This window comes from Rhyacophila brunnea, unplaced genomic scaffold, assembly GCF_057557595.1.
Source record: "Rhyacophila brunnea isolate RB1 unplaced genomic scaffold, BYU_Rbru_1.0 scaffold_16, whole genome shotgun sequence".
NCBI lineage: Eukaryota > Metazoa > Arthropoda > Insecta > Trichoptera > Rhyacophilidae > Rhyacophila > Rhyacophila brunnea.
Window position 1 is genome coordinate 10,599,504 of NW_028232816.1, and position 26,569 is coordinate 10,626,072.

General features: G+C 36.1%; 2 protein-coding genes across 2 annotated transcripts; one reads left to right on the plus strand and one right to left on the minus strand.

Moving 5' to 3' along the window:
* Positions 1–3,768: 3,768 nt before the first annotated feature.
* LOC147074348 (uncharacterized) lies at positions 3,769–5,873 on the minus strand. Its single transcript, XM_085943698.1, has 2 exons — positions 5,376–5,873; positions 3,769–4,385 (listed from the first exon to the last, which is right to left on the minus strand). The coding sequence occupies exons 1-2, from the start codon at positions 5,551–5,553 to the stop codon at positions 3,778–3,780; spliced, it is 786 nt and encodes a 261-aa protein (XP_085799824.1). The 5' UTR covers positions 5,554–5,873; the 3' UTR covers positions 3,769–3,777.
* Positions 5,874–7,115: 1,242 nt separating this feature from the next.
* LOC147074349 (protein AATF-like) lies at positions 7,116–11,985 on the plus strand. Its single transcript, XM_085943432.1, has 2 exons — positions 7,116–7,991; positions 10,824–11,985. Exons 1-2 carry the CDS (start codon positions 7,201–7,203, stop codon positions 11,686–11,688), a joined length of 1,656 nt encoding a protein of 551 aa, XP_085799558.1. The 5' UTR covers positions 7,116–7,200; the 3' UTR covers positions 11,689–11,985.
* The last annotated feature ends 14,584 nt before the right edge of the window (positions 11,986–26,569 follow it).

Below are 26,569 nucleotides of genomic sequence, written 5' to 3' on the forward strand. Positions count from 1 at the left end.
AGATTTTCAAAGAGTGCTGCCATCTTTTTGTCATCGAATTATAGTACGTAAATCTTAGATTATAGAAAACGTAAATATAGTATTTTAGCAAAAATACACGTTTTGTTGAAAATGTATAGGTCTTACTCACCAAAAAAAAATAACGGAGAATATGAGAAATTTTGAGACCCCTTTTTATTAAAGCCGCGTTGACACGGTCCAAGTACGGATCCAAGTAAACTTGGATCGAGTGCCATCCAAGTTAACTTGGATGAGTAGGGCGCGGTCCAAGTAGCTTGGATAGGAATAATTAGTATGAAGATGTCTACTTGGATGGCATTCGGTCCAAGTGTACTTGGATAGGAATAATTAGTATGAAGATGTCTCATCCAAGTGACAGCTTCATACTATTTATTTCTATCCAGGTTAACTTGGATGAGTAGGATGCGGTCCAAATAGCTTGGATAGGAATAGTTAGTATGAAGATGTCTCATCCAAGTGACAGCTTCATACTATTTATTTCTATCCAGGTTAACTTGGATGAGTAGGATGCGGTCCAAATAGCTTGGATAGGAATAGTTAGTATGAAGATGTCTCATCCAAGACAAGTGACAACTTCATACTATTTATTCCTATCCAAGTTAACTTGGATGAGTAGGTCGCGGTCCAAGTAGCTTGGATAGGAATAATTTGTATGAAGATGTCTCATACGAGTGCCATCCAAGTTAACTTGGATAGGAATAAATAGTATGAAGCTGTCACTTGGATGGCACTCGATCCAAGTGTAGTTGGATCGTACTTGGACCGTGTCAACGCGGCTTTAGGTCGGTACCTCTTCTCGACCAAAAACGCTTAAAAGTGCGTTGACACGGTCCAAGTACGATCCAAGTACACTTGGACCGAGTGCCATCCAAGTGCAGTCGTATGCAGTGGCGCACCCAGGAATTATTATTGGGGGGGGCCCAAGGAGGAGAATGTAAATTAGTCCCATAGGCTCTTTTTCTTCTTCATATAAATATTTTTACATATTTTCACAATACATGGCGATATACATAGGGACATTTTCAACTACTTGAAAATGTCCCTCAGAGGCGGACGAAACCGGTCCTAATCTATTTAATAAAAGTGGAATAAGTACTAAAAAAAAATACGTTTTATTAAATTAAAACAACAATACAATATTTATTCCGAATTCCACCGAAAAAAATGTTCCTTTGATTTACACCACCACCGTAGTGGGTGTAGTCGTTCGGCGTTCTTTTCGCAGAATGTTGCAGATTTTTGGTTTTTTAATATTGAGGTTCTAACATATTAATTGAAAATGGACACAAAAGTATTATTGCCTTTAAATTATACACAACCTACTCAATACAACACAGCCTTATATCTCGTTTATCGGTCTTTTGTCTATTGCACTCGGTGTACCTACACCATGGCTCCCACATCCTGAAACGGGCCCTCAGGCTAGGGCAGTGGTCGGCAAACTGCGGCTCTTTGGCCCCTTGAGTGCGGCTCTGCCACATATGCTCTCTGTCATATTTGACATGGCTACAAAGAAGCAGCAAAGAAAATGGAAGAGGATAACCGTAAATACAATGTTGAATAGACCGAGACTTCGCGTTTATTCAAAACTTAAATGGCTTCCAGACCTGTATTTATGTGTCGGGAAAAATTGACGCATTCAAATTTAGAGAGATACTACAACTAAAAACTCGTAATTTTGCGCTAAATATTCTGTCGATGATGCAAGGAAGAAAGCAGTTGAGGAGAAGAGTCAAGAAAAATAAAGTTCTGTATTTAATTAGGTACTGAATAAAATCTTTCAACAATGTTAATATTGAAAGTTTTGTAGTTAGTAAAAAGATTTCCAAGAGAGGAAATCAAGAGTAAATTGAGAAATCGATTTATTGATGAGAACCTGGAATCGTGTTTAAAATTAAATCAACAACATACGAACCTGACTTACCCAAACTTTACAAGGAGGTGCAAGGCCATTATTCACATTGAGCTTGTCAGTCATTGTCATGATTCAATTTTATGGATACCTTACTTACAATTTAATTTTTATTAATAAATAAGATCAGTATTACGTATGATATTCAGTTTTATTCAGTGTACCTACCTATAATTTAATTAGGACTTTAACTAAACTACCTACGTATATAATTTAAGTTTAAGAAATTTGGCTCTCAAAAGAAATCTCAATCGTTGTACTGTTGATATGTGGCTCTATTGACTAATGAGTTTGCCGACCACTGGGCTAGGGTATTTGACGGGCCCCCTATCCACCGCTTAGATTAAAGGCAGTGTGAAACACTACATTAACGTTTTTCAAATTGTGTTTTAGTTGAAATTGAGGGTACTTATACAGTGAATTATTGGCGATTTTCAGTACGTCATCTACTTTAATAATGGAGCTGCCGACACATAATAATCAGAAAATATATTGGACATTTATATAAATTAAAATGTTTATAGTCATGAAGTGTAATAGCGCCGCAGGCGACTTTTTTTTACTATTAAAGCTAATTTATGAAATGTGTTTATCTCACTTATCTGGTCAACCCGACACGCCGGGCCCCCCACAGCCCGGGCCCCCAGGCTAGACCCCTGTCAACCCTCTCCAGCCATGACCACCACCACCACCGGAATTCGGGTGGACACCGAGAATTTCATTAGGGAACGGGTTTCTAAAAAAACCTAACATTAGTGTTTCGAAATTTTTGTATTAGAAATTAAAATCTAAGAAATATTACTAAAAAGGGTGCCGGAGAATTACAAATAATTTTTTGCCGTGTTGTTTGTCTAAGCCCAAGGTATAGTTTATTGGCTTTCGATTTCAATATGTAAAATCATTCTGATGATTTTCATATTTTGGGGGGGGCCAAGGCCCCCTGGCCCCCCCCCTGGGTGCGCTACTGGTCGTATGACACATCTTCATACTAATTATTCCTATCCAAGCTACTTGGACCGCGTCCTACTCATGGCACTACGATGGCAGTCGGTCCAACTGTACTTGGATCGTACTTGGACCATGTCATCGCGGCTTTTTACCGATGAATCGAATCCAAGAAATTTCATTTTAAACCAAGGTCAAGGGGTTTTTTAGGTTGGTTTTTCATGAATTTTTTTTCCAGGTTCCCCATATGTATTTTCTTATACATATAGCGAAAATAGTGCTTAGCACAAATTTAAAGTAGTAGGTACGGAATTATCGAAAATGTAGTATTTTTTGCGTAGGTATGTTTTCCGATATTCAAAATTATAGTATTTTGAGCGTACTATATATACTAGGTGCCAGTTTTATATCGTACATAGTGATAGTACGCAAATGAAATTTATAGTACAAAATAAATACTATAATCATAGTACGGTTGGCAACACTACAAAGATTTTGTCACAGTGCTGCGTAACGTAATCGGGTGGAACTAGAAATATTCCGCGCGCAAAATTCAAATTCGATTTTGTGCATTATCTACTATAGAATGATATACCAACATAAATCATCAGGTGTTCGAATTTAGAACTATTGAGTGACATGTCAAATATTAGCATGTGGCACCCTCACTCAGCGAGCAACTTATACTGGTGGATCTATAGTATGGCTGGCTGTGATTATTTACCATCGCCGCTGGAGGGTTCATGAAAAACAAACGGTCCAACCTGGTCGCCACAAAGGCTAATTTTAATGCCGTTGAGATATTTGCGGCGTCATACGACATCAGCCTCCCCCCATTTATTTCATAAAATAATACACATCTTTATAAAAGATAAATTTATTCAGGTTTACAACACAGGCTATATCAAAAATATATCTTCATCACTGTCAGATTGGTTTTCAGAAGCATTTGACAAATTTGATCCAGGAGATGACTTCATAGTTGTCTGTTGTGAATCTTGATAGCCAATTTCACTAATTGCTTGCAGAAACTGCATCTTCACTGCTAGTTTTTGAGAATGATTCATTCTCTGCAGTGAAGGTACTAGTGATAACAGGAAAAGTGTGTCTTCGTCTGCTGCTTCACGACTTTTGTCTTCCAAGATACGTAATACTCTTTTTCTGTAAGGTTTTATTGGTTCACTAGGCTTAGTTTTGTTTATGGGGGCTGGTGGCTCTGCAAAACTTTGTGAAATATCTATAACAGTCGACGAAGCTACTGAATTCGGCGATTCGATGTTACTGAGTACAGGCAGTGAAATTGGATCTTGCTCGGTAACCGTTTGCGAATTTTTGCTCCCAGACTTTTTCTCGTTAATCGTAGGTACAAGAAAACGTAACTGATTATAAAATTCGTACATCTTACGTCTTTTAGCAACTTTGCCACCAGCCTTGACATATTTTTGTAAATTATACTCTTTTTTGAAACTAGTTCTCAAATTCTGCCACCGCTTCTGGACTTTCATGCCTGAAACAAATTTAAATATTTTTTATCATTCACTAGATACCTATAACGAGAGTAAGAGGCCTTCCATGGACTGAAACCGTATGCGGTTTAGAGCCGTTTGCCATTAAAACTTATGATTTCTGTTCATGGAAAATATATTTTCACAAAGTACCTATATTACAAGCATTATTGATCTTGTCCGTTTATACCACACTTCAACTTACACTTACAAACTTAGTGAAAATATATTTTCATGAACAAGAATCATAAGTTTTAGCATGCCATGGCACACGGTTCTAAACCGCATACGGTTTCAGTCCAGCGCAAAATATATAGTGGTGCATGTCGCGGACTATCACGTGACGCCACAGTAAGCTGCCGCTATGGGGGAAAAGTGTGTATAGTCGTTTTTCTTGGTTTTCACCAAAACAACAATGAGGTGCATGGCGTTTTGAACGTTTTTATCATACTCCACATGTCTACACATTTTTGAATCATGTCAAAATCGTGTGTTTTTTATTTTTAGTGGTTGGCTCAATGTATTTTCTATAAGAATATTATCTATTGTCTCTGCTCTGCAGGTAGGGTTCTGTTCAAAATAGTATCTATGGATATTATAATATCGCAAGTAATTTTAACGTACCTACGTACACGTAGAAACTGTTAAAATTAATTGAAATTAGCATGAATAAGGAATAATAATTCATAATACTAATACATAAGAGTTGGCACCATTGAATTTATAGAGATAGTGATCATTCAAAACATTCTGCTAAATGACGAAACCATAGACTAAATTTTGTTGACGTGACAGCGTGACAGTACGCAACGTGCATCATAATCCGTCACGAGCACGACATGTCAAAATACATATTAGGTATAGCGTCTGCTTGCCCTTGCCTCTACCGTCCACATCCATATTGTACAAACTGAGTAAACAAGCGATCATAATATTATGCATTGAACATTTAATATAGGTACCTACTTAAATAAATAAAGATGCATACGTACATATCTGTGTTTTTTCATCTGCAGGTAGTTTCGGCCATCCTGTTATCAGATTTTCACATACTTCCAGCCACAATCTATGTTTAAATTGGCGGTCATTGTATGTGCTTAAATTTTTATTATAAAGCGCAGGTCTTGTTTCTATAATAGTAATTAGTTTTTCTGACTCAATGTCATCCATTTTGGTGGTGTTGTATTACGCGTACTCGTTTGAAGTCAGTGGAGTCACTCGGCCGATTGAGTCATAGATACCTACTAAAGATTGAATCAACGTGAGGGAATGTGGCTGCCAGCGCCATCTCATTTAAAAACATTGACGTATGATGTAATAATATCTACTCGGGCCGGGCATGTCTTGCGGTCATTCATCCATCCATGCGAGCTTCAACGCCATATTATTATTACTCCAACAGTCGTAAATCTACCCGATTATTGATCGGCCGATTAATTAATCGTCTATGCGCGCTTGGCCGAGTGACAAGGAATCAACTTTTTCATACAAATGAATGAAACGGCGATTAGGACAGATTGATGACAATAATTCAATTAATAGTGATGTGATGTGATAAACAAGCTCAGTTAGGGATGTCATAGCATAAGAAAAGGTATTGAATCAAAGTATCGAAACTTTTAATATTACAAAAATGCAATGTTTTCTTACAAAATATTAATCATACTTACCTACTAAATTTATGATAATTTAGGAACGTATCAAAACACAGAACAGATTATAAATAAAATTCAGATTGGCTATACCCCAATACACTGGGTACATTTTGAAACAGGGTTTTGAATGTGTGAGTTTCCTACGAAAATAAAACACACATTATAGACGTGCAATAGTGTGTTGTAACCTTCAAATACACCAATATTGAATGAGCGTCAGTGCATAGACCGAGAGCACTAATTGTCAGAACGGGGGACAAGCTTAGAATAGCGTATTCTTGACAAAGTGTTTAAGTCTATTCCAAATGCTTCCACACTTTAGATAGGTCGCCTGTTAGTTAGGTACTCCAAATCGGTTAGGAACCTATTTCAGTTACCATTAATTCTGTGTTCTCTGGTTATTGCTGGTGATTGTTAAAAAAATTCCGTCCGGTTTGCGTGCAGAGAGTGAAGTGACGACTAAGCAGCGCAGAAATAGAAAAGTTTTTTTAAACCGTAATGCTCGATAATTTTCTGAAAATATTTAAATGTAAGTAGGTATGACTGTTTTCTTATTAGGTACCTACCTATATAGGTACATATTATTACCTACCTACCGAAAACGGACAAATAATGCAACTAAGACATCTGATACGCACCACCACTAAAGATTTAGGGAGGCAAAGTTATTCAGCGCCGCAGGCGAAAAAAAAACACTTTTCATAAAATAGGTACCTAGGTATGCTGTCAAAATCGATATAATTATTTTCCCTTCATTATTTATCTACCGCATATTATAAGCAGTCAAGTGTATGGTTTGTCTAACCCGAGTAATAAAAAATCTGGTACCTACAAAATTATTATTAGTCTGTTTACTGGTCAGGCGGGAACAGCGGTAATTTTCATACCAGATTTCGGCCAAATTCCAGCTAGGTATGTATTTTAATTTTTTTTTTGCCGCTGGTTTCCACTAAATGGCCAAGAACCGAAAATAATTTTGATTTTTCCACGAGAAGAAGGCGGGTAATTTTCACGAACTGGAATAAAATATGGCAACACTGATGGTAATACTTAATACTTAAAAAATAGAGTGGCAATACTTACAAAAGTCATAAACGCATGGCGATTGGCGTAAAAGTTTTGACAGCTACTTTTCAGGTTAAGCTTACAATCAAACGTCAAAATGTTGCGAAAGTCTCCAAAAACGAAGAAAAAAGAAATACTATCCGATAAAATCGCGAGCTTGTTCACCGTAGCACCCATAGCAGACGTCGAAGATGACCAAGTATTCGGTACAAAGCCAAAAACGGTGACCAGAGACGATTTAGATTCGGGATCTGACAGTGGAGAGGAGGCCGAATTAAGCAGTTTTAGGAAACAAAACGTTACTTTATTAGCGGACTTGAGTAAAAGATATCAGGGAGAAGTGACGTCACGGAAGGATTTAGGGTTTCAAAAGTCGAACGACAAAAGTGTTGTTTCTGCCGAAACAAATGAATCAGATAATTTTGACAATGGTTCAGATGACGAATCTGATATTCCTGACGAAGATTTGGACGAAAAAAACGATTCCGAAGATGATAAAGACTATGAAGGTTTTGAAGATGAAGAAAATTCTGGTGAAAATGATGTAGAATCTGATGAAAATGATGTAGAATCCGATGAAAGTGACGATGATGATCCAGATGATGGTATTGATTTAAGCCAACTAGATAACGCGGAAGGAAAACAAGAATTTAAACACATAAAGGAAACAGATCGTTCTGACGATTTAAAGAAAGGAAAATGTGTCAAAAATCAACTGTCAATGTGGGAGAGCTTGTTGGAAATGAGAATAAATATGCAGAAGTGCTTAGTTACGGCAAATAAGTTTCCTCTCCCTGAAACTTTCAAAAGGTTAAAAGACGAAGGCGGAGAAAAATATAATACAGCTTTGGGGAGAACCAAGGGCAGCGTTGCATCACTCTTTAATAGGTTTGTCAATATTTAATTACTGTAAAACCCGCGGTGGCCGCGCGTCTTAAGCGTTGGACTACAACGCCGTGGGTCTCAGGTTCGAATCCTGGGTCTGGCAAGTACACAAATTGTTTTTCAATTTGTGTCTGTCAGGGTATGGACCTAATAGGTTGAGCAAGTGGCTGACATAAATTTCTCGTAAAAAACAAAAATCTGTTAATACAAACCTCTACTCTGTGGAGGCCCATATGATCCTATTAGAAGATCCTAAAGAAAAATATAAAATTACGTCTACGATGGTTGAGTGGTTACGTGTCAGACACGGAACTCAGAAATAATGGGAACTAGTATACCTAATGGGTAAGGAGAAGCAGACAACCAATCTCGAGTAAGGAAGAATACGGGATAAATTTAAATACATCATACGTCGAATACTGACAACTGCTCTCGGTTTATGCATTGACACTCATTTAATATTGGTGTATTAGACACACTATTGGATGTCTATAATACTTGCTTTCGTAGGACACTCACATATTCAGAACCTGCGTCAATATTTACTGTATTGGTATATAGCCTATTGGAATTCTATTTATTATCTGTTCTGTGGTGCCAGACCTATAATGTCATCCGTCCCGGGTCTGGAAATTCACATGTTGTTTTTTAATTTGTGTTTGGACCGCGAGTATGAATCTAATAGACTGAGGTAACATCCATATCTTGTAAAAAAACCAAAAAACTGTTAATTCACAATCTATTCTGTCGAAGCCCTTATGAGTATATGAGTATCAAAGTGACATAAGCCATCTACAAAGTGAGGTGATTTTTTATACATAATGTGTAATGAAACATAATATATTCATGAAAAAAAATTATAACACGTGCAAGGATTTACTTGCACCAATAGTGTATATTTTAAACTATCACGATAACTATATACACGTAAAAGTGCTGACTGTCTCTCCAATCTCATTCTTGAAGCATAAGCGAGATGCGATGTTTTAATCGTACGGTGCTATTTGTTAGATTCAGACAGGTTCGGACAAGTTTGTAGATAATCGGTAGACCTTAAAATATTCTATGCGGTGTAGTTCGTATATCTTCCGGCACGTTCGCCACTATCGTTCTACTACACATGCACACCGCCATGAAAGTACTAGTTATTGCGTTAAAATTCAGAAGCTTCTGAACTTTTTTGATACACACATGCAATCTTGCAACTTGCAGGATAATACGTGTTTACATGTGCATTTTCTTCTTATGGTCGCATGCATGCTGTCAGCAGTAAATCCATGCACGTGTAAACGGGGTGTTCTACTTGTAGGTACAGAATCACATTAAATAAGTTAAATCCATGAAATTAATTTTATTATTTTTATTGAAAAAATAAAGACATGGAAAAGGTGACTTTAATGTCTTTTCATTGGCTCTTTTCCACTCGTTGGGATTACCTGTACGCTTTCGAGTATTGCTTGAGTTCATTTCAGTTAATATAAATTAATAACAACAGATAGAGCAGGGGTGGCGAACCTATGGCACGCGAGATGATTTTGCATGGCACGCGTTTGAAAAGAAAAAATAATACCTATGATAATAATAAATGACAGATCGCATTGTATAAAAATAGCAGGCACATACTTTTCAAAAATAAGCATTACGTTTAATTTAAATATATAATTATTGGATAGGTTGGTTCTTAGACGTTATGCGTCACATATAATAATTATTACACTAACCTCATCAGGCGGCGGGGAGTGCCGCGCCGCAAACCTCTAATCTTGATTGATTTACAATGCCTGAGACCACTGTAGCGAGAGAATGCATCATCTGATCGGAGCAATTCTTGTGTCAATTTATGCGATAAGAACTAAACTAATTAATATCATCATTTCTACCCACAAAAAAATGACTGCACCAAATAAGAAACAAAAACTTGGTGAAGCTAGTAGTAGTAATTTTGGCAAACAGTTTCAAAATTAATTGGTGGACCGAAATGTATGGCTTAATTGAAAAAAGTGATAACGCTATATGTCTGCTAAGGAATGGTATCTAGAACATTATCATTTTTTTTAGACTATTATAAATTATATATTATAAAAACTATTTTTTCCTCATGAAAAATTACTCGGCACGTCCAGACAGTCTGAAAATAATATTTAGGGAATTATGACACGCATACATAAAAAGGTTCGCCAACCCTGAGATAGAGTATCTGCTATGACAAGTCAACACGCAAAGACCACGTGACATATTATGTAATAGTATCAGCGCGATAAAACCCCGTGACTTAACAGTGTCAGTACATGCAGCATTGTAACATAGATGACTTGATATCGCACCCTCGCAACTAAACCGCCACAAGTCCAAATTTACGTGTTTTGAGTTAATTACTACGTTTCATTTTCTATCGTTCATAGTATATGTACCGAAAATTTAATATCTCTAAGTCATCAAATTCAAGTCAAAACTTCATTCAATATCTAAACATATTTCAAAAACACAGTACAAAAATGCGAAAGGTAAAAAGTTCAAAGCTGATTTTCTCTGTTTGACGTTTTTTGGATTGTGGCAGTTTAGTTGCGAGGGTGCGATATACGAGTTGGTCTATACTCAGTGGTTTTGAGGAGATGATTTTATAGAAATGAAAAAGCAATTAAACATTCTTAATGATTTGCCAACATTTTCTGAGAATTAAAACTACTAGGTATGTTTCTAAAGCCCTCTCAACGTAAACTTAACTCTTAATTTAACATTTAGTCGATGTGTATGCTATCCTATCGCGTCATATTGTTCGTATTCATCAGTTTTCCTTTTACTTTAGTAGATTGATAATGGTTTGTTTAATTTCAGGTTATTAGATCTTCAAACGACTCTTCTATCCAATTATCCTGAGACCAAAGATGTGGTTAAGAAAGATATTATTCCAGAATCAGCAAGCGAGGACCCCATGGATGAAGAGATTCCGAGCGATTCTGATTCGGTGAGCAGCGAAAAGCCTGCGCCAGTCGAAGACAAACCCAAACGCAAGAGGAAAAGAAAAATGGCTGACTACGCTGAAGATCTAGCACAGCGCCACAACAGTTATACGAAATACCGGAACAGCGTCATACAAAAATGGTACGACAAGACCAGGGTTTCAAGCCACGCCCAGAAAAATCAACCTTCAATCATTTCCACTATATCACAAATCGAATACATTTTAAAAGATAGAAATAAACTCATTAAAAGGACTCAGTTAAAAAGGACAAAGTATGACATATTGGGTGAAAAAGAATTGGAAAAAATTCCTGAGACGAGTTTTGACGATAGTAATTTGCCGAAAGATTTCGATAGACGGAATCTAGATGAAGAATACTGTCCGGAGATTTTTGATGATGACGATTTCTATCATCAGCTTCTCAGGGAGTTGATCGAGCACAAGTCGGCCGATGTGTCGGATCCGATTCAGCTCAGCCGGCAATGGATCATGCTACAGCAGATGCGGAGCAAGATGAAGAGGAAAATCGACACGAGAGCTACCAAAGGCCGTAGAATCCGGTACGCCGTGCACTCCAAGCTTGTCAATTTTATGGCGCCCAATCTCGACGAGGACTGGACAGACGACACCAAAAATGAACTCTTTGCATCGCTCTTCGGGAAACAGTTTGAAGGGAATAATTTAGACAGTGTAAAACGTAAAAAGGTAGTAAATAATGATAATGATCTTGAAGTGTAATTTAAAATGTAAATTCAGAATACAAAGGCTGCATTTGTCAAGCAGTTATCAATTCGCCGTGCAGCACGTCCGACCCATTGCCATTTCATCACCTCATCGACTACTATTACATTGTGTACTCTTCTCTGCATCATTATCCATCGGTTTCTTTTGTAGTCTTTCCTCTACATGCCTCGCATCCACAGCTCTATTCTACGTTGTGCTACTATTAAAAAAATTAGCATTTGTAGTATGAAATTAAAATTCGAAAATATGTTAAGTTAGTATTTACAGAAATATATCTATCTTTGAAAATAATATTTTGTTTTATTCATTGGATATTTGCTACACAGAAAGTGCTCTTGAAATATTATGATTTTTCGCATTTCAGTATTAGTTTTATAGCGCCTGTACACGTGTATGGATTTACTGGCACCAATAATGTGTAAATTAGACTCGTGATGATAACTGTTTATATGCAAAAATGCTGACTGTCTCGCCAATCACATTCTTCAAGCGTAAGCAAGACGCGGTGTTGTCATTGTCGTCCGTATTTTTTTTCAGCAGGTTCATGCGCATACGTCATGCAAGTTGCAACTATCGTGTTAAAATTCAGAAGCTACTATACTTGATCCATGCATGCAGTCTTGCAACTTGCACGATAATACGTGATTACATTTGATTTTCAATTCGTTATGATCGTGACAATTGGTACTGCCGCTAGTAAATCCATGCACGTGGAAACAGGCTATCAGCTTACTCTTGAAATATTACCATAATATGCCATATTACATTACCATTTTAATTTTAATTTAAATTTAATTTATAATTTTAATCATTTCAATTTTTTTAATTTACTGGTGTAGGTAATCCGGTCAATAAATTCATCACCATCATCAGAAGCATGACATCTCAGATGGGTTCTGACTTCCTCGAACAACTTTCTCCACCTGTTTTTATTCAAAATGATCACATTCCAATCCGATACCCCACATATACGGGAGTCATTGGTAAGCTGTTCTAACCAGCAAAATTTTGGACTGCCTGTCTCGCTATGATCTATTGAATCTCTCGAAAATATTCTATTTATAGTTCATCATCATTTATAGGGTAGACATGACCAAACTTGATTATTGAACTGCGCTGCTATCTTTGGAATAGACCGTCAAGCTCAATTGTTTATTGGCCAATAGATACAGTGGAGACTTTATCTTTCAAAAGTATTCAAGGTTTGTTTCTTTCAATGTCCAGCTTTCAGAGGCATGGGTGAACCTTACAACTGATGATCGTGACCTGGATGATTTGGCTGTCGAATAGCCTTCTCAATGGGTTGAGCCCTCTTCTTAGCATTCTACAACACGTAAACCTGTGTCACCGGAACTCATGAATTAGTTTAAACTGAGGCAACCAATGTTAGGTTTAATATTGATAACATGATAAACATGACAAATGATTCTAATAATTATGATTGTTAGGTCGCGCGCATTCTGTAAGCATCTGTAGTGATAGCTGGACAACAGGTGTTAATCTTTATAATCAAAAAGTGTGTCTGGGCATGAGGAACATACCCGGAAAAGTGCGAGGGTCCGCTGTTGCAGCGGCGAGAAGCGATAAGTAAATTCTAAAGTAGGTATCATGATACTATTTACTTTTAGAATATTCTCCACATTCTTATAAAGGCACTGGAAAATGTCTAGGCACTCATACAACTTATGCAGGTGAATGGAAATGGGACGACTGGCCTCCGGACAATTGGACGCCGCACTGTCATAGACACGTGTAGACGAGGTATTTTAATCAGTTTCTATCTACTACTTCGTAGTTTGAGTTCATTTTACTCTTAACATAATGTATTCTTTATCGCGGATTGAGAATTACCATGCCTAAGGCTTTATATTAAATAAAAAACTCTTTTTTCGGTGGAACTTAAACATATGCACGATTAAATCATTGTTTACGTCTGCATATTTACATTCTTACCAACTATTAAATCATAATATATTATAATCATTGAAGTATAAATAATAATATAGAATATATTTTTTTAAAGTACCTATAAGTACCTAACGTCTATTTATTTTCGAATTCCGTGGCGTCCAGTTGTCCGGTGCAAAATCGTCCTAGACCCCAGGTGAATAATATTCATATTATATTATATTGTATTGTTTTTAAGTTTTTTTTTAAGTTATACTTCTTTAGGCGCGTTTAGGAAAACAGATCAGAGTGTGTTTTACGCGTGTGACCGGCCGCGATGTAACACATAATGTTTATAATTTATATTGCATTCGGGTTGCGTAATAATTTGAAATATTTATCGTTGTGTTAGGCGGATTCAAATTTGTTTCTGTTAACTATCCTAACGTTATTCATAAAACTTTATTTATATTGGTCTGTATATTTATTTTTCATTGTATTGATTGTGTATCAAGATCATATCTATATTTATGTAAGTATTATTTATGAATAAAATTATATACTTATCAATAAATAAATAAATTTTGTGATTGTTGAGTTGTTAAATAACTATTATTATGATTATATTCATTTCGGTCTCAAGGGTTCATGTTAAACTAGTGGCGCTCCAATAAGCGGCTCTTTTCCTTAGTGTGTAATTTAACAAGATAATTAAAATAGTAATAGTAAATAATATTAATAATTACAGAATGAAGCAATAAATAATTTCAAACCAGCGGCGCTCCAATAAGTGGTGCTTTATCTGAGTGTGTAACAAGATAATTAAAATAGTAACATTAAATGATATTAATTATTACGAAATGAAGCAATAAAAGAATTTTAAATCAGCGGCGCTCCAATAAGCGGCCATTTTTTTGAGAGTGTAATCTAACAAGATAATTAAAAGAGTAATAGTAAATAATATTAATAAATACGGAATTAAGCAACAAGATAATTTTAAACCAGCGGCACTCCATTTCAACTTCCTGCCAATAAGAAAAACAAATAATTTGGATAGTTCGATGAACCAAAGGAACACTTTTATTTATTTTGTGAACCTGATTCTAAATCACCACACCAGAGCTAGTCGAAGAATCTAGGTCTAAGTTTGTTTAAAAGTCTGCATATTTAATAAAGAATGCTACATTCGTATTGTGTATTAATTGAATACCTAATTTTTTTAAATTAATTTATTATGATGTTCATACTGTGTTCTTGATGCTTGATGCTCTTGCTTTTTCGTACATGTTGGATTTTGATTTGATTAAAAAATAGTTTTATCAAAATATTTCCAATTTACTAAAAATCAGAGCTTTGAATAAAGTAGCATGTGTCTTGTCTGTATCTATCGTTGTTTGTCATCGTAATTGATTTTTGGGTTTTCACCGCATGGACTTCTTCCTTCTTTCCTTTAAGTTTCGCGCTAGTTGCAGTGCAGAGGCCATTATCAAGAGATATCATAATCAAACACAATTATTATATTATAACATATCGAGGAAAGAAGGAAGAAGTACACTTGGTAAAAACCCAAAAATCAATTACGACAAGGTATCTTTACTCATGTTTCCATCTACACTTAGTTATACATTTATAATTTATTCAAACTACTGACGAAACCTATGGGAAATTGTATTGTTTTGTCCATTATTTCATGTATTTTTATGTTTCCTACTCCAATTAGATTCATATACCTTTAGATATTTTCATTTGTATATTAATGCTATGATTTTTTAAACGATTTCGTAAACTTATCTCTATATACGAGGGTGGGTCAATAAGTCCTTAGAAAAGCCGACAGGTGGCGCGACTAGTACTGTAAGCGGTTTGTTTTCATGCAGCGGCACTACCGATTCAGTATGCTGCGAAGTTTCAATCAGATTGGTCGGGTTGTTGTGTGTTTCTCGTACATTTAAAAAAAAAATTGCTTGTGGAAAATGGAAAAATGGAAAATGGAGAAAATTGAGTTTAGAGCTGTTATTAAACATTTTAATATAAAAGGGTTAACAGCAAAGGAAATAAAAAATGAGTTGGATTTAGTTCACGGCATATCTGCTCCTTCACTTGCAACTATTTATAACTGGTTAAATGAATTTAAACGTGGTCGTACATCAACAAAGGATGAACCACGCTCAGGACGTCCTGTAGAGGTGACTACACCAGAAATGATCAATAAAATCCACGATATGGTGTTAAGTGACCGAAGATTAAAGTTGAGTGAGATAATTGAGGTTACAGGGATCTCAAAAGGTAGCGTCATTTCTATTTTACATGACAAATTGGGCATGAAAAATATTTCTGCAAGATGGGTGCCGCGTTTGCTCACAGTCGACAATAAACGCAATAGGGTAGTGGCCTCTAAAGCCCTGTTGTCGCTCATGCAACGCAATCCGGATGAATTTTTTCGTCGCTTTGTGACTGTAGATGAAACATGGATACACCACTATACTCCCGAGACGAAAGAACAGTCAAAGCAGTGGATTGCGAAGGCAAACCATGTCCAAAGAAGGCGAAAACAGTAAAATCAGCTGGTAAGGTTATGGCTACTGTATTTTGGGATGCACATGAAATTATTTTCGTTGACTATTTGGAAAAAGGAAAAACAATAACAGGGGATTATTATGCATCTTTATTGGACCAGCTAAAAAACAAAATTGAAGAAAAACGGCCTCATTTAAACAGGAAAAAAATCCTCTTTCATCAGGACAATGCCCGTGTTCACACATGTTTACGATCAATGGCTAAAATTGAAGAATTGAAGTTCGAATTGGTCGACCACCCACCGTATTCGCCAGATTTAGCCCCCAGTGACTTTTTCCTTTTCCCAAACTTAAAAAAATGGCTAAGTGGACAACGTTTTTTTTTCAAATGAAGAAGTCATCGATCGGACAAATGCTTATTTTGAGGACCTTCCGAAAACTTATTTTTCTGACGGATTAAAAAAAATTGAGAAACGTCTAACCAAGTGTATTGAGCTCCAAGGAGATTATGTTGAGAAATAAAAAAAAAAGACAAAAATAAAAACTGTTTTAATGCTGAATTATTGACCCACCCTCGTATATAAAAATCTCGTGTCACGATGTTTGTGGTCGAACTCCTCCGAAATGGCTTGACCGATTTTTATGAATTTTTTTATGTATATTCGTTAGGTATGAGAATAGGTTAACAAGTATATTTCATACCGCTAGGTGATTAGGGTATCTCTATCCAGAAAATTTTTCTTTTATTTTTTTTGACAATTTTTTTTTTTGTATTTTTTTTTATTAATTGGCATAAAAAATACCTATAACCCAAAATTTTCACCCTCCTACCCCCACCCTCCTATTTTTTAATCGCGATTTTATTATTTTTGTATGAACAAATTTAACCGTTGTTCGTATTTCAAACAGAACGAAATTATTTATGTTGATGAATGACAGATGGCGCTACGTCCGAGAAGAATTCAAGAGAAGCGTCGCGTCATTTTGACATTTCATTCGGCATATCACAACGCAGTGCGTGCAAAATTTTGTACGATTTATTTTAATTTATCTATTTTTATGTGCGTGTATTACAGTGCACAATGCCAGCAAGACGCAAGGGGGGCCATCGAATGAATAAAGCAACAAACATGCGAAATAGTAGAGCAGAAAGAACAGACGAACAACAGCATGTCAAAATTGCGTGCATCTCAATCACAAGAGGCACGAGCTGAACGAAATCAACAACGACAATTGGAACGGAGCCAAGCGCGCCGGTTCGTAGTTAACACACGCAGAGCAAATGACCGACAACGCCAACAAGTACATCGAACATTTACATCCGCTTCGTTCCTTCGTCTCGCATTCGAGTACGAGCCAGATATTGAATATTCCGCTCATCCGAAAGTGCTGATTGGTGCTATGGAGAAAGAATGTCCCCATTGTCATGCGCTCAAATTCAAACATGAGTCAGCCGGGATGTGTTGCGCATCAGGAAAAGTGCAACTACCAGAAATTGAGATACCACCAGAACCATTGAACGGCTTGCTCATCGGCACGGTTCCAGATTCAAACCTGTTCCTGAAGTCCATTCGCACATTCAATTCATGCTTCCAAATGACTTCGTCCGGAGCAACAGAAATAGTTCACAATACTGCGGCAAATGGTCAACAATTCCATTCTACGTTCAAAATCAACGCGGCGGTAAGGACATCAATCATGTGGATGCACGTTGCGGCTACAATAGCCTCAACTGGCCTAATGCCAGGCGCATCGTCGGCGAACTGGACGCCCTGTTGAATGAGCACAATGAATTATTGAAATTCTTCAAAGCACACATACACGAATCGTAAAGTGACAATCACGCTATTGTCATCAATCCTGATAAAACACCAGCTGGAGAGCACGTACGTCGATTCAATGCGACTGTTGTTGTCGACATTGCTGGAATCATGGTTGGCGACCGCACATCGACGCGAGAAATCGTGATTCGAAGAAAAACCAATAATCTGGAGTTCATCGCTGACACACACCGTTCATACGACGCTCTCCAATATCCGCAATTTTTCTGGAAGGAACAAGACGGATATTGCATAAACAAACACAATTGCATAAAGATCCTGTCACAGGTAATTCACTCATTATGAACATCATTACTCATTTTGAATTGAGAAAATTAATGGTTGATGTTTTTTTGTTTTTATCGGCGGTCATCGTCTACAGCGCTCTATTCCTCTTTCTGTCATAGATCCCATCCCCACACACTTACGATAGATTCGTTATTTTTTATTTAACAACCAAAATATTCACTAGAAATAATTTATATGGCAGAACAACGTTTGCCGGGTCAGCTAGTATTATTATATATTTTGATGTCACAAACAACTGATTCGGGCGAATGTGGTGATGAAAATGTTTTATAAAGTACATTATGTAAAACTGAGATATTTTTGTATTACAGTTATTATATCGAATATTGCACATATTTTTTGAAAACATATTGAGCGTTCCGGTTCGTAAAATTTTCTATTTCGAGCACTGTATACACCCACGGTGGCCGCGCGGCATAAGCGTTGGACTATCACACTGTGGGTCTCAGGTTCGAATCCTGGGTCTGGCAAGTACACATATTGTTTTTCAGTTTGTGTGTGAGTCAGGGTATGGACCTAATAGGTTGAGCAAGTGGCTGACATCCATTTCTCGTAAAAAACAAAATCTGTTAATACAAACCTCTACTCTGTGGAGGCCCATATGATCCTATTAGGATCGGACATGGTCAAAAAAAAAAAAAACGACTCAGATAGGTTGGACGGTCTTTAAGATACGGCCATATATTTCCGATACCTACAACATTTCACGATGAATAATTAGTGTGATACGGCGAACTGCATACGTACAAGTTTCCGGACACGTTTTTGTTTTGCTATTTTGACATGTGCGTGATGTCTTCATAATATCTCGGACAAATGGCGAAATACAGAAACACGGCGTTCAGCAATGAGCAAGCGCAATGAAAGAAGAGAACATTTTTTCTTTAGAACTGATTTTGAATTAAATTCGTCTCGATTGGATACCAACCCATTTGACTTTCTGCAGATAATAATATATTTATCAATTTGTAAGAACATTTTAACATTATAAAATTTGAATTTTGAACGTCTCTATTGACTATAAAAAAAAGCTTATGTAGCACATCTCGCAAATCTGAAAAGTGTTAGGCCTTAACAAGGTGTCGTGTACCAAAAGTTTCATATACGTTTTGAGCATTAGGCTTTTAACACAGTTGACAATATGACTGAGAAAATAATATTTCTAGATATCAGTGGCGAAAGGTGGAGGTAGGTTGTTAAGATCTACCATGAATTAATAGTACACTCGAAACTTTGTCAGTCATACGTATTTGATTTCATTGAAATAATACTACAATTTACAGATGGTGTTGGTTAGTTTTTAAAATTCAATTAAACCCAGCGAAAACCAAGTGATAATAGATAATAGTCAAAAAATACTCGTCTATCTATAAAATATCTAACATTATGCAATTAAATCATACATAACTTTGAATATTTTATAGATAGAATAATATGTTTTATCTATTGTAGTTTGGTGGTTTAGGCAGGTCTTAATGAATTGAAAAAAAATAACCAACAATAGGTGTATAATATGATGTATTCTTAATACAACGAAAACAAATAAATAGTATGAATGAAAAATTGTGCACAATTTTGTCGTACCGCCCAAAATATACCAAAACTATTATGGTTTGGTTACGCAGGGTTTAATTAATTTTTAAAAACTAACCGATACAATCTGTAAACCATTGTAGTCTTATTTCAATAAAAACAAATACGTATCGTATGACTGACAAAGTTTAATGTGCACTATTTAGGGCGGATCTTAACACCCTACCTTCACCCTTCGCTACTGCTAGATATCTACTATTATGTACCTACACAAGACAACAATGATATTCAATAACATACGATTTTCTATGACGAAGACGACGCAAATTATACGTCAAAAATTTAAAAGAGGCTCTCGAAACAATTCAAACAGGTAATTCAACAACTAAATCACAAATTAAGTAAGTATAAAATATTACCCAAAGCAAAAAACAAAATTCCTTTAACTGTACTCATAACGGCAATTTAGCGGTCGAAATGGATAATTTAACGAACCGGAGCGCTTGTTAATTTTCCGAAATAACATTTATATAACTAGATGTAAGTATTACATTTTTTTATATGATCGCGTAGCTGAAGACCAGGGAACTCAGAAATAATGTGAACTGAAATACCTAACGGGTGTGGAGAAACAGGCAACCGATCTCGAGTGTGGAAGAATATGGGATACACTTAAACAGGTGTTAAGAATACGCTTGTATTTCGTTCTGACAACTGCTCTCATTTTATGCACTGACGCTCATTCAATATTGGTGTAAGTTTGCAACACACACTATTGGACGTCTATAATGTGTGGTTCATTTACGTAGGACACTCACACATTGAAAACCCTGCGTTAAAATGTAGTGTATTGGGGAATAGCCTATCAGATTTCTATTTATAATCTGTTCTGTGCTGAAGACATTCAGAGGCCTGTAACATAATATTTACTTGGTCGGATCATCGTGTAGGCGACTATCTCCTTCCGCGTCGACCCTCGATGACTTTACAAATTATTGTTTTACCTTCTGGCTAATTTAAAAAAATCTACTACGATAACATAATGATAACAGTTTCACATAATATTATGGTACCAATGTCCCAACAAGCCATTCGTATTCTATACATTTATTTTAATAGGCAGTGATTGGAAGTGTTAGATTTCGTGTCCAGAAATTTGTACGTATGCAGTTCGCCGTATCACAATTCACCAATGTTATATCGGAAATATATGACCGTATATTAAAGACCGGCCACGCTCTTTGGGTCATATAGTACTGAGTACTGACATAAAATTCATGTCTAAATAAAACACGGGTCCTGACGGTTTTCACTTTACAGGAAGCCAGCAACAAATTTTGAAAATAGCCGATATACTGGATTAATTGTTAGGTTAGGTTTTCATTCTTGAATTCATGAATTTTGCGAAAATCAGCTATGAAAATTGAATTAATTCATTTTGAATCTAAAAAAATTGGAGACGGTCATCTTTTTCCGATAAGAAAGCTCACGGCGAACTGTGCCACAGTGAAATGTTTTGCGTACAATTTACATTGTAACCGTTAGTTTTCATGGCGCATTGAATATATTTAAATATTTTATTTTCTTACTGTAGAATCGGACTAGTGAGCTGAATGGAAAGTCTTTCTCAGTTACGATTAAGTGGCTACCTTGGAGATATCGCGGTGTTATATTTCATTTATTACCTAGCAGAAGAAGGCGATAACTTTTATTTATATTATGATATCTCATAAAATAAATAGGTACTTACCAGCTTTGGGGTATGAATTCAAGGCGAGAAAGAAACGATCCATTTCAAGGTTAACTATCTATCTACATAACAGCAAAAAAAGTATTTTGGAAATTTGGGGTATCAAATCGGCGATAGATGTGTTTTTACTTATTTGAGTAGCATAATATATATTGCAGGATGTCGTCCATCGATGACAGTGGTGGAGTGCAAAATAAAAAAGTCTGGGAGCGCTGATTAACTAAAATACTATAATACCACACCCCCTACCCACAGTGATTTGATTTTAAAACGTTCTTCCAATACATAATTAAAAAAATCAATATATTATATTTACGTTAGAAAAAATATTTATCAAACAAAAATAATAGATGTAGGTATGTGCAATAGCGCTTACAAAAACAAAATAATATTATTTTATTAAAGGTAATTCGATTAAAAAAAAAATATTTATAATTGATAACAAGTACAAACTTTTTTCATAATATGTTTTGATGAATACTGGTATAAATACCGGTATTAAAAAAGAAACACCGAAATACCGGTATTGATATATTATTCTTTCAGTATTGCAATCTCTAGCTAGAGTTTTTCAGAGCAGATTTTCTTACAAATTACATATTGCTACGTCATGTCCGGAAACTTGTACCTATGCAGTTCGCCGTATCACTCTTCACGTGAAATGTTGTATCGGAAATATATGGCCGTATATTAAAGACCATTCAACCTCTTTTGGGTCGTATAGTACTGATATAAAATTCATGTCTAAATAAAACACGGCTCTTGTCAGTTTACACTTTACAGGAAGCCAGCAGCAAAGAAATTTTGAAAAAAGCTAATATACCGGATTATTTGTTTGGTTAGGTTAGGTTTTCATTCTTGTATAAATGAATTTTGTCAAAATCAGCTATGAAAATTGAATTAATGTTCATATTGAATCTAATAAAATTGGAGACTGTATAGTAAACGGTCATCTTTTTCCTATAATAAAGCTCACGGCGAGGCTTCGATTAAAAAAAAATAATTATATTATTTTGATAACATGCAACACAGCCGCACAGCGCGAAATCCCACTTGATGACACCCACATCTAATGTCACTCGAAAACTTTAAGTATGCAGATTATCCAAGAACACGGGAGTGAGGGGTCGCCGGCAGTCTGAGCCTGGCATAAACCATGGGAAAACAGATATCACGACATCACTGATGTTTTCGTATAATGTTTTTTTTACTCGTTTTAAATAAACAATATTTTCAATAGAACACATTTCTGGGTCCTAACAAAAAAAAATGTACAATTTATATTACGCAAAATTTCAAAGTCGTCTAGAAAAAAGTGTGGGAGCGCCGATTCCACGCACCCCCGCAACACTACACCACTGGTGGTTTGAAGATTCGATGGTAGGGATTGAGATGAACCTGAGCGGTCTTAGGACGATTGGACCGATTGGATCCAATCGGATCTAAAACAAAAGAAAGATGATTGAAACAAATAAATTTTTGAAACAAGGGTTTTTAATTTTTCATTTCGTTTAAAACTAGGGACCCCTTGTGCAATAAAACCATGAAATCTTTGAAGATGCGACACGGCGAAGAAGTTGGCATTTTTGAAAAAATCGGGAATAATAAGGTTCTTATAAAGATACAAATTTAGGACTAACTACTACATAGGAAAACTTTTTCAAAATTAGCTCATTGGCATCATGAGGGATGCTGTATAAACCAATATTTTCAGGAGAATAAAATTGCTCATTAATTGGCTGTCTAGACATCTGTCATGTTATCGGCTAGGTACATAATTAAAAATATATAAATTTCAATTGAAGAGTGACATTCCAAACCGGCCTTAGTCCAAAATTACAAATTTTCATGTTTTGATGGAATCCGATAGAGTGTGCTGAGATCTATATTCTCACTAAAACTTATATTTTACAAAAAATCCTAAGTCTCTTAAATTTGATGTCGAATTGTGCCTTTTTTCTCAAAACAGCACTAAGGTAACGGTTGATTCTTTCCAAACTGGCCTAAGGATATATGCGCATGCGCAGTTGAACTCTTTTTGCTTCATTTACGCTCCAAGCGGCCATAATATAATATTGTAACACGTCAGATTAGAAATGTCAGAGTAAATATTAGAGAATTTGTGTTTTATAAGTTCATGTGCACATCAGTAAACTATTTTTTTATTAAAACTGATCCTACATTGTAGTATTATTATATAATATATTATTATGCTGTAAAAGTTACAATGTTTACCTTTTTATCAAAAAATGCATCAAAGTGAAAGAAATTTTATATTATTTTTATTCATTAATCATCCCAACAGAACTGTCCATGACCACATTCTATTACACAATCATAATTGTATACACAAAAGACACTCAACTTTATTTTATTGTGTCCCAAACTGTACTTAGTACAGACTTAGGGCCATTTTGAAAAAAAAGTCAGTTTTTGAATGAATTTTTTTGAAGTTTTACTATACTTTTTAATGTTATTTATATACTATGTTTTTGAGTCTTTGAATTTTCTATAAAATTGCCAAACATTATAGTACCGAAAAATTAAGAGGTAAATTGCAAATCACAAAAATATGATTATCTCAAAATCAGATTTTTAGACTTAGGCCGGTTTGGAATGTCACTCTTCAATTGTAATATAAATTATGAATGATTTTGACGATGAAACGGCAAGAAAAAATCAATCTTGTTTATATAGGTAGGTACACTACCAAACTATTATAATATAGGTACACCCACGATGGCCGCGCGGCTTAAGTGTCGGTCTATAGGGTCCCAGGTTCGAATCCTGGGTCTGGCAAGCACACATATTGTTTTTCAATTTGTGGATGAGTCAGAGTATGGACCTAATAGGTACAGCAAGTGGCTGACATCCATTTCTCGTAAAAACAAAATCTGTTTAAAAAAAAAACCTCCACTCCGGCCCATATGATCTCATTAGGATCGGACATGGTCGAAAAAAATGCCTAATGATTTTTCGAGGAATTGATTAACTGAGTGAATCTAAAACTATGTTGAAATGTTTGCGGTTTTTGATAGGTTTGGGCTAATGACATGTCATTGGTTTGGGCAGACGCGCACAGAAGACGCGGGGGGGGGGGGGGGGTTCGGCTCCGGGCTTGTTCTCAATACTATACGATTATCTATTTTTTTTACATACATCATTTCATGGTGAACTGTGATTCGACCAACTACATACGTAAAAATAAAAACGATAGTCCTTAAAACTTTACAATAAAACAATTGAAAATTGTCACTCAAACATGACGACATTATTTTGTTTACTAGTATATTGTGTCCAGGTTTTCCATTCGCTGCGGATTACATAAAACATGGTAATCTCTTTTTATGTCTATTTTTTGTGGATACATGTCTGTTGGCTTGGATTAGACATTAACAACATTTCTTCAGCTTAACTTTCATCGCTATATTTGCTATATCCTGACTAACTTTGCCAACGTTTTTGAAGAGGGTAACTTTTGCGCTTAAGGGATAATCTGACACTGACTAAAAGGGTTCTTTGCACAGGGATATATTATTATTACCATACGCGTAAATAAAAATAACCTATCCTGACCTTGTCAAAAAAATCGCGCGCATTTTTCCATTCATTCACCTATCCAAAACCCACGCAGCATTTTGCCGAAAGCGGTTTTCCAATTTAAAAGATGGCGTCGCGTCCGGTGAGGCGGTCAATTGACCGAGAATAATTACGCTTCAATTCATTTTGACAAGTCAATTATGACCGAGCGACGGCTGGTTGAGGCGTCGATCGTCCTGGGCTGTGGCGACCTTTAATTCGACGCCATCGGTTAGGAATCGGGGTGGCGAACCTAGGGACAAACGATATCCACTCTGACTAAAACGGAATAACTTCAAACCACCGTGATGAAAACGGCCGAAGATCGAGCGAAATTTCTTATAGAGGGGTTGGAGTATTCAGGAACTTAATTTATTACTTTGTACATCAGAAAATATGTACAAAGTGGATACTAGAATTTAAAGACTCGCAGACCCAACCTGATTCAGCGATCGTCGTGAGTAATCGTCGATTTTAAATAGTAATTAAACTGAACGATTTAGCTACTAACTCGATAGAGTTGACGCTTGATTTGGTTAGCGAGATATATTGTTGTCATTGTGCTATTTGTTTGATAGTGTGAAAATCTGTAAACGTCAAGATGCCGGGGTAGTTCGTAGTTTTTCCGGTAAGTTCGCCACTACCGTTGTGCTGCGCAGGCGTAGTTCCAACTACCGCGTGAAAATTCAAAAGTTTCTGAACTTTTTAAATCCATGCATAGGGATTGTAATCTTGCAACTTGCACGTTAATATTAAATTTACACGTGCATGTTCTTGTCATGATAATACGTATTGTCGGCAGTAAACCCATGCACGTCTAAACGGGGTATAATAGCGCCTGTACACGTGCATGGATTTACTGGTAGCAATAATGTGTAAATTAGACTCGCGATGATAACTGTTTATATGCAAAAATGTATTTCAAAAGAATATTTTAAACTATCGTGACAATAACTGTTTACACGTAAAAGTGCTGACTGTTTCTCCAATCTAATTCTTTAAGAGTAAGCGAGACGCGATGTTGTCATTTTATGGTGCTATTTTACAGTCGTAAAGCCGCGTTGACACGGTCCAAGTACGATCCAAGTAGATTTGGATAGGAATAATTAGTATGAAGATGTCTCATCCAAGTGACAGCTTCATACTATTTATTCCTATCCAAGTGACAGCTCCATACTATTTATTCCTATCCAAGTTAACTTGGATGAGTAGGACGCGGTCCAAGTAGCTAGGATAGGAATAATTAGTATGAAGATGTCACATACGAGTTCACTTGGATAGGAATAAATAGTATGAAGCTGTTACTTGGATGAGACATCTTCATACTAATTATTCCTATCCAAGTCTACTTGGATCGTACTTGGACCGTGTCAACGCGGCTTAAAAATCGGTTAACCTCAAAATAAGTCTCGGCACGGTGTAGTTCGTTTTTTCCACAGGAGGTTTGCCAATATCGGTATACTGCGCAGGCGTAGATACCG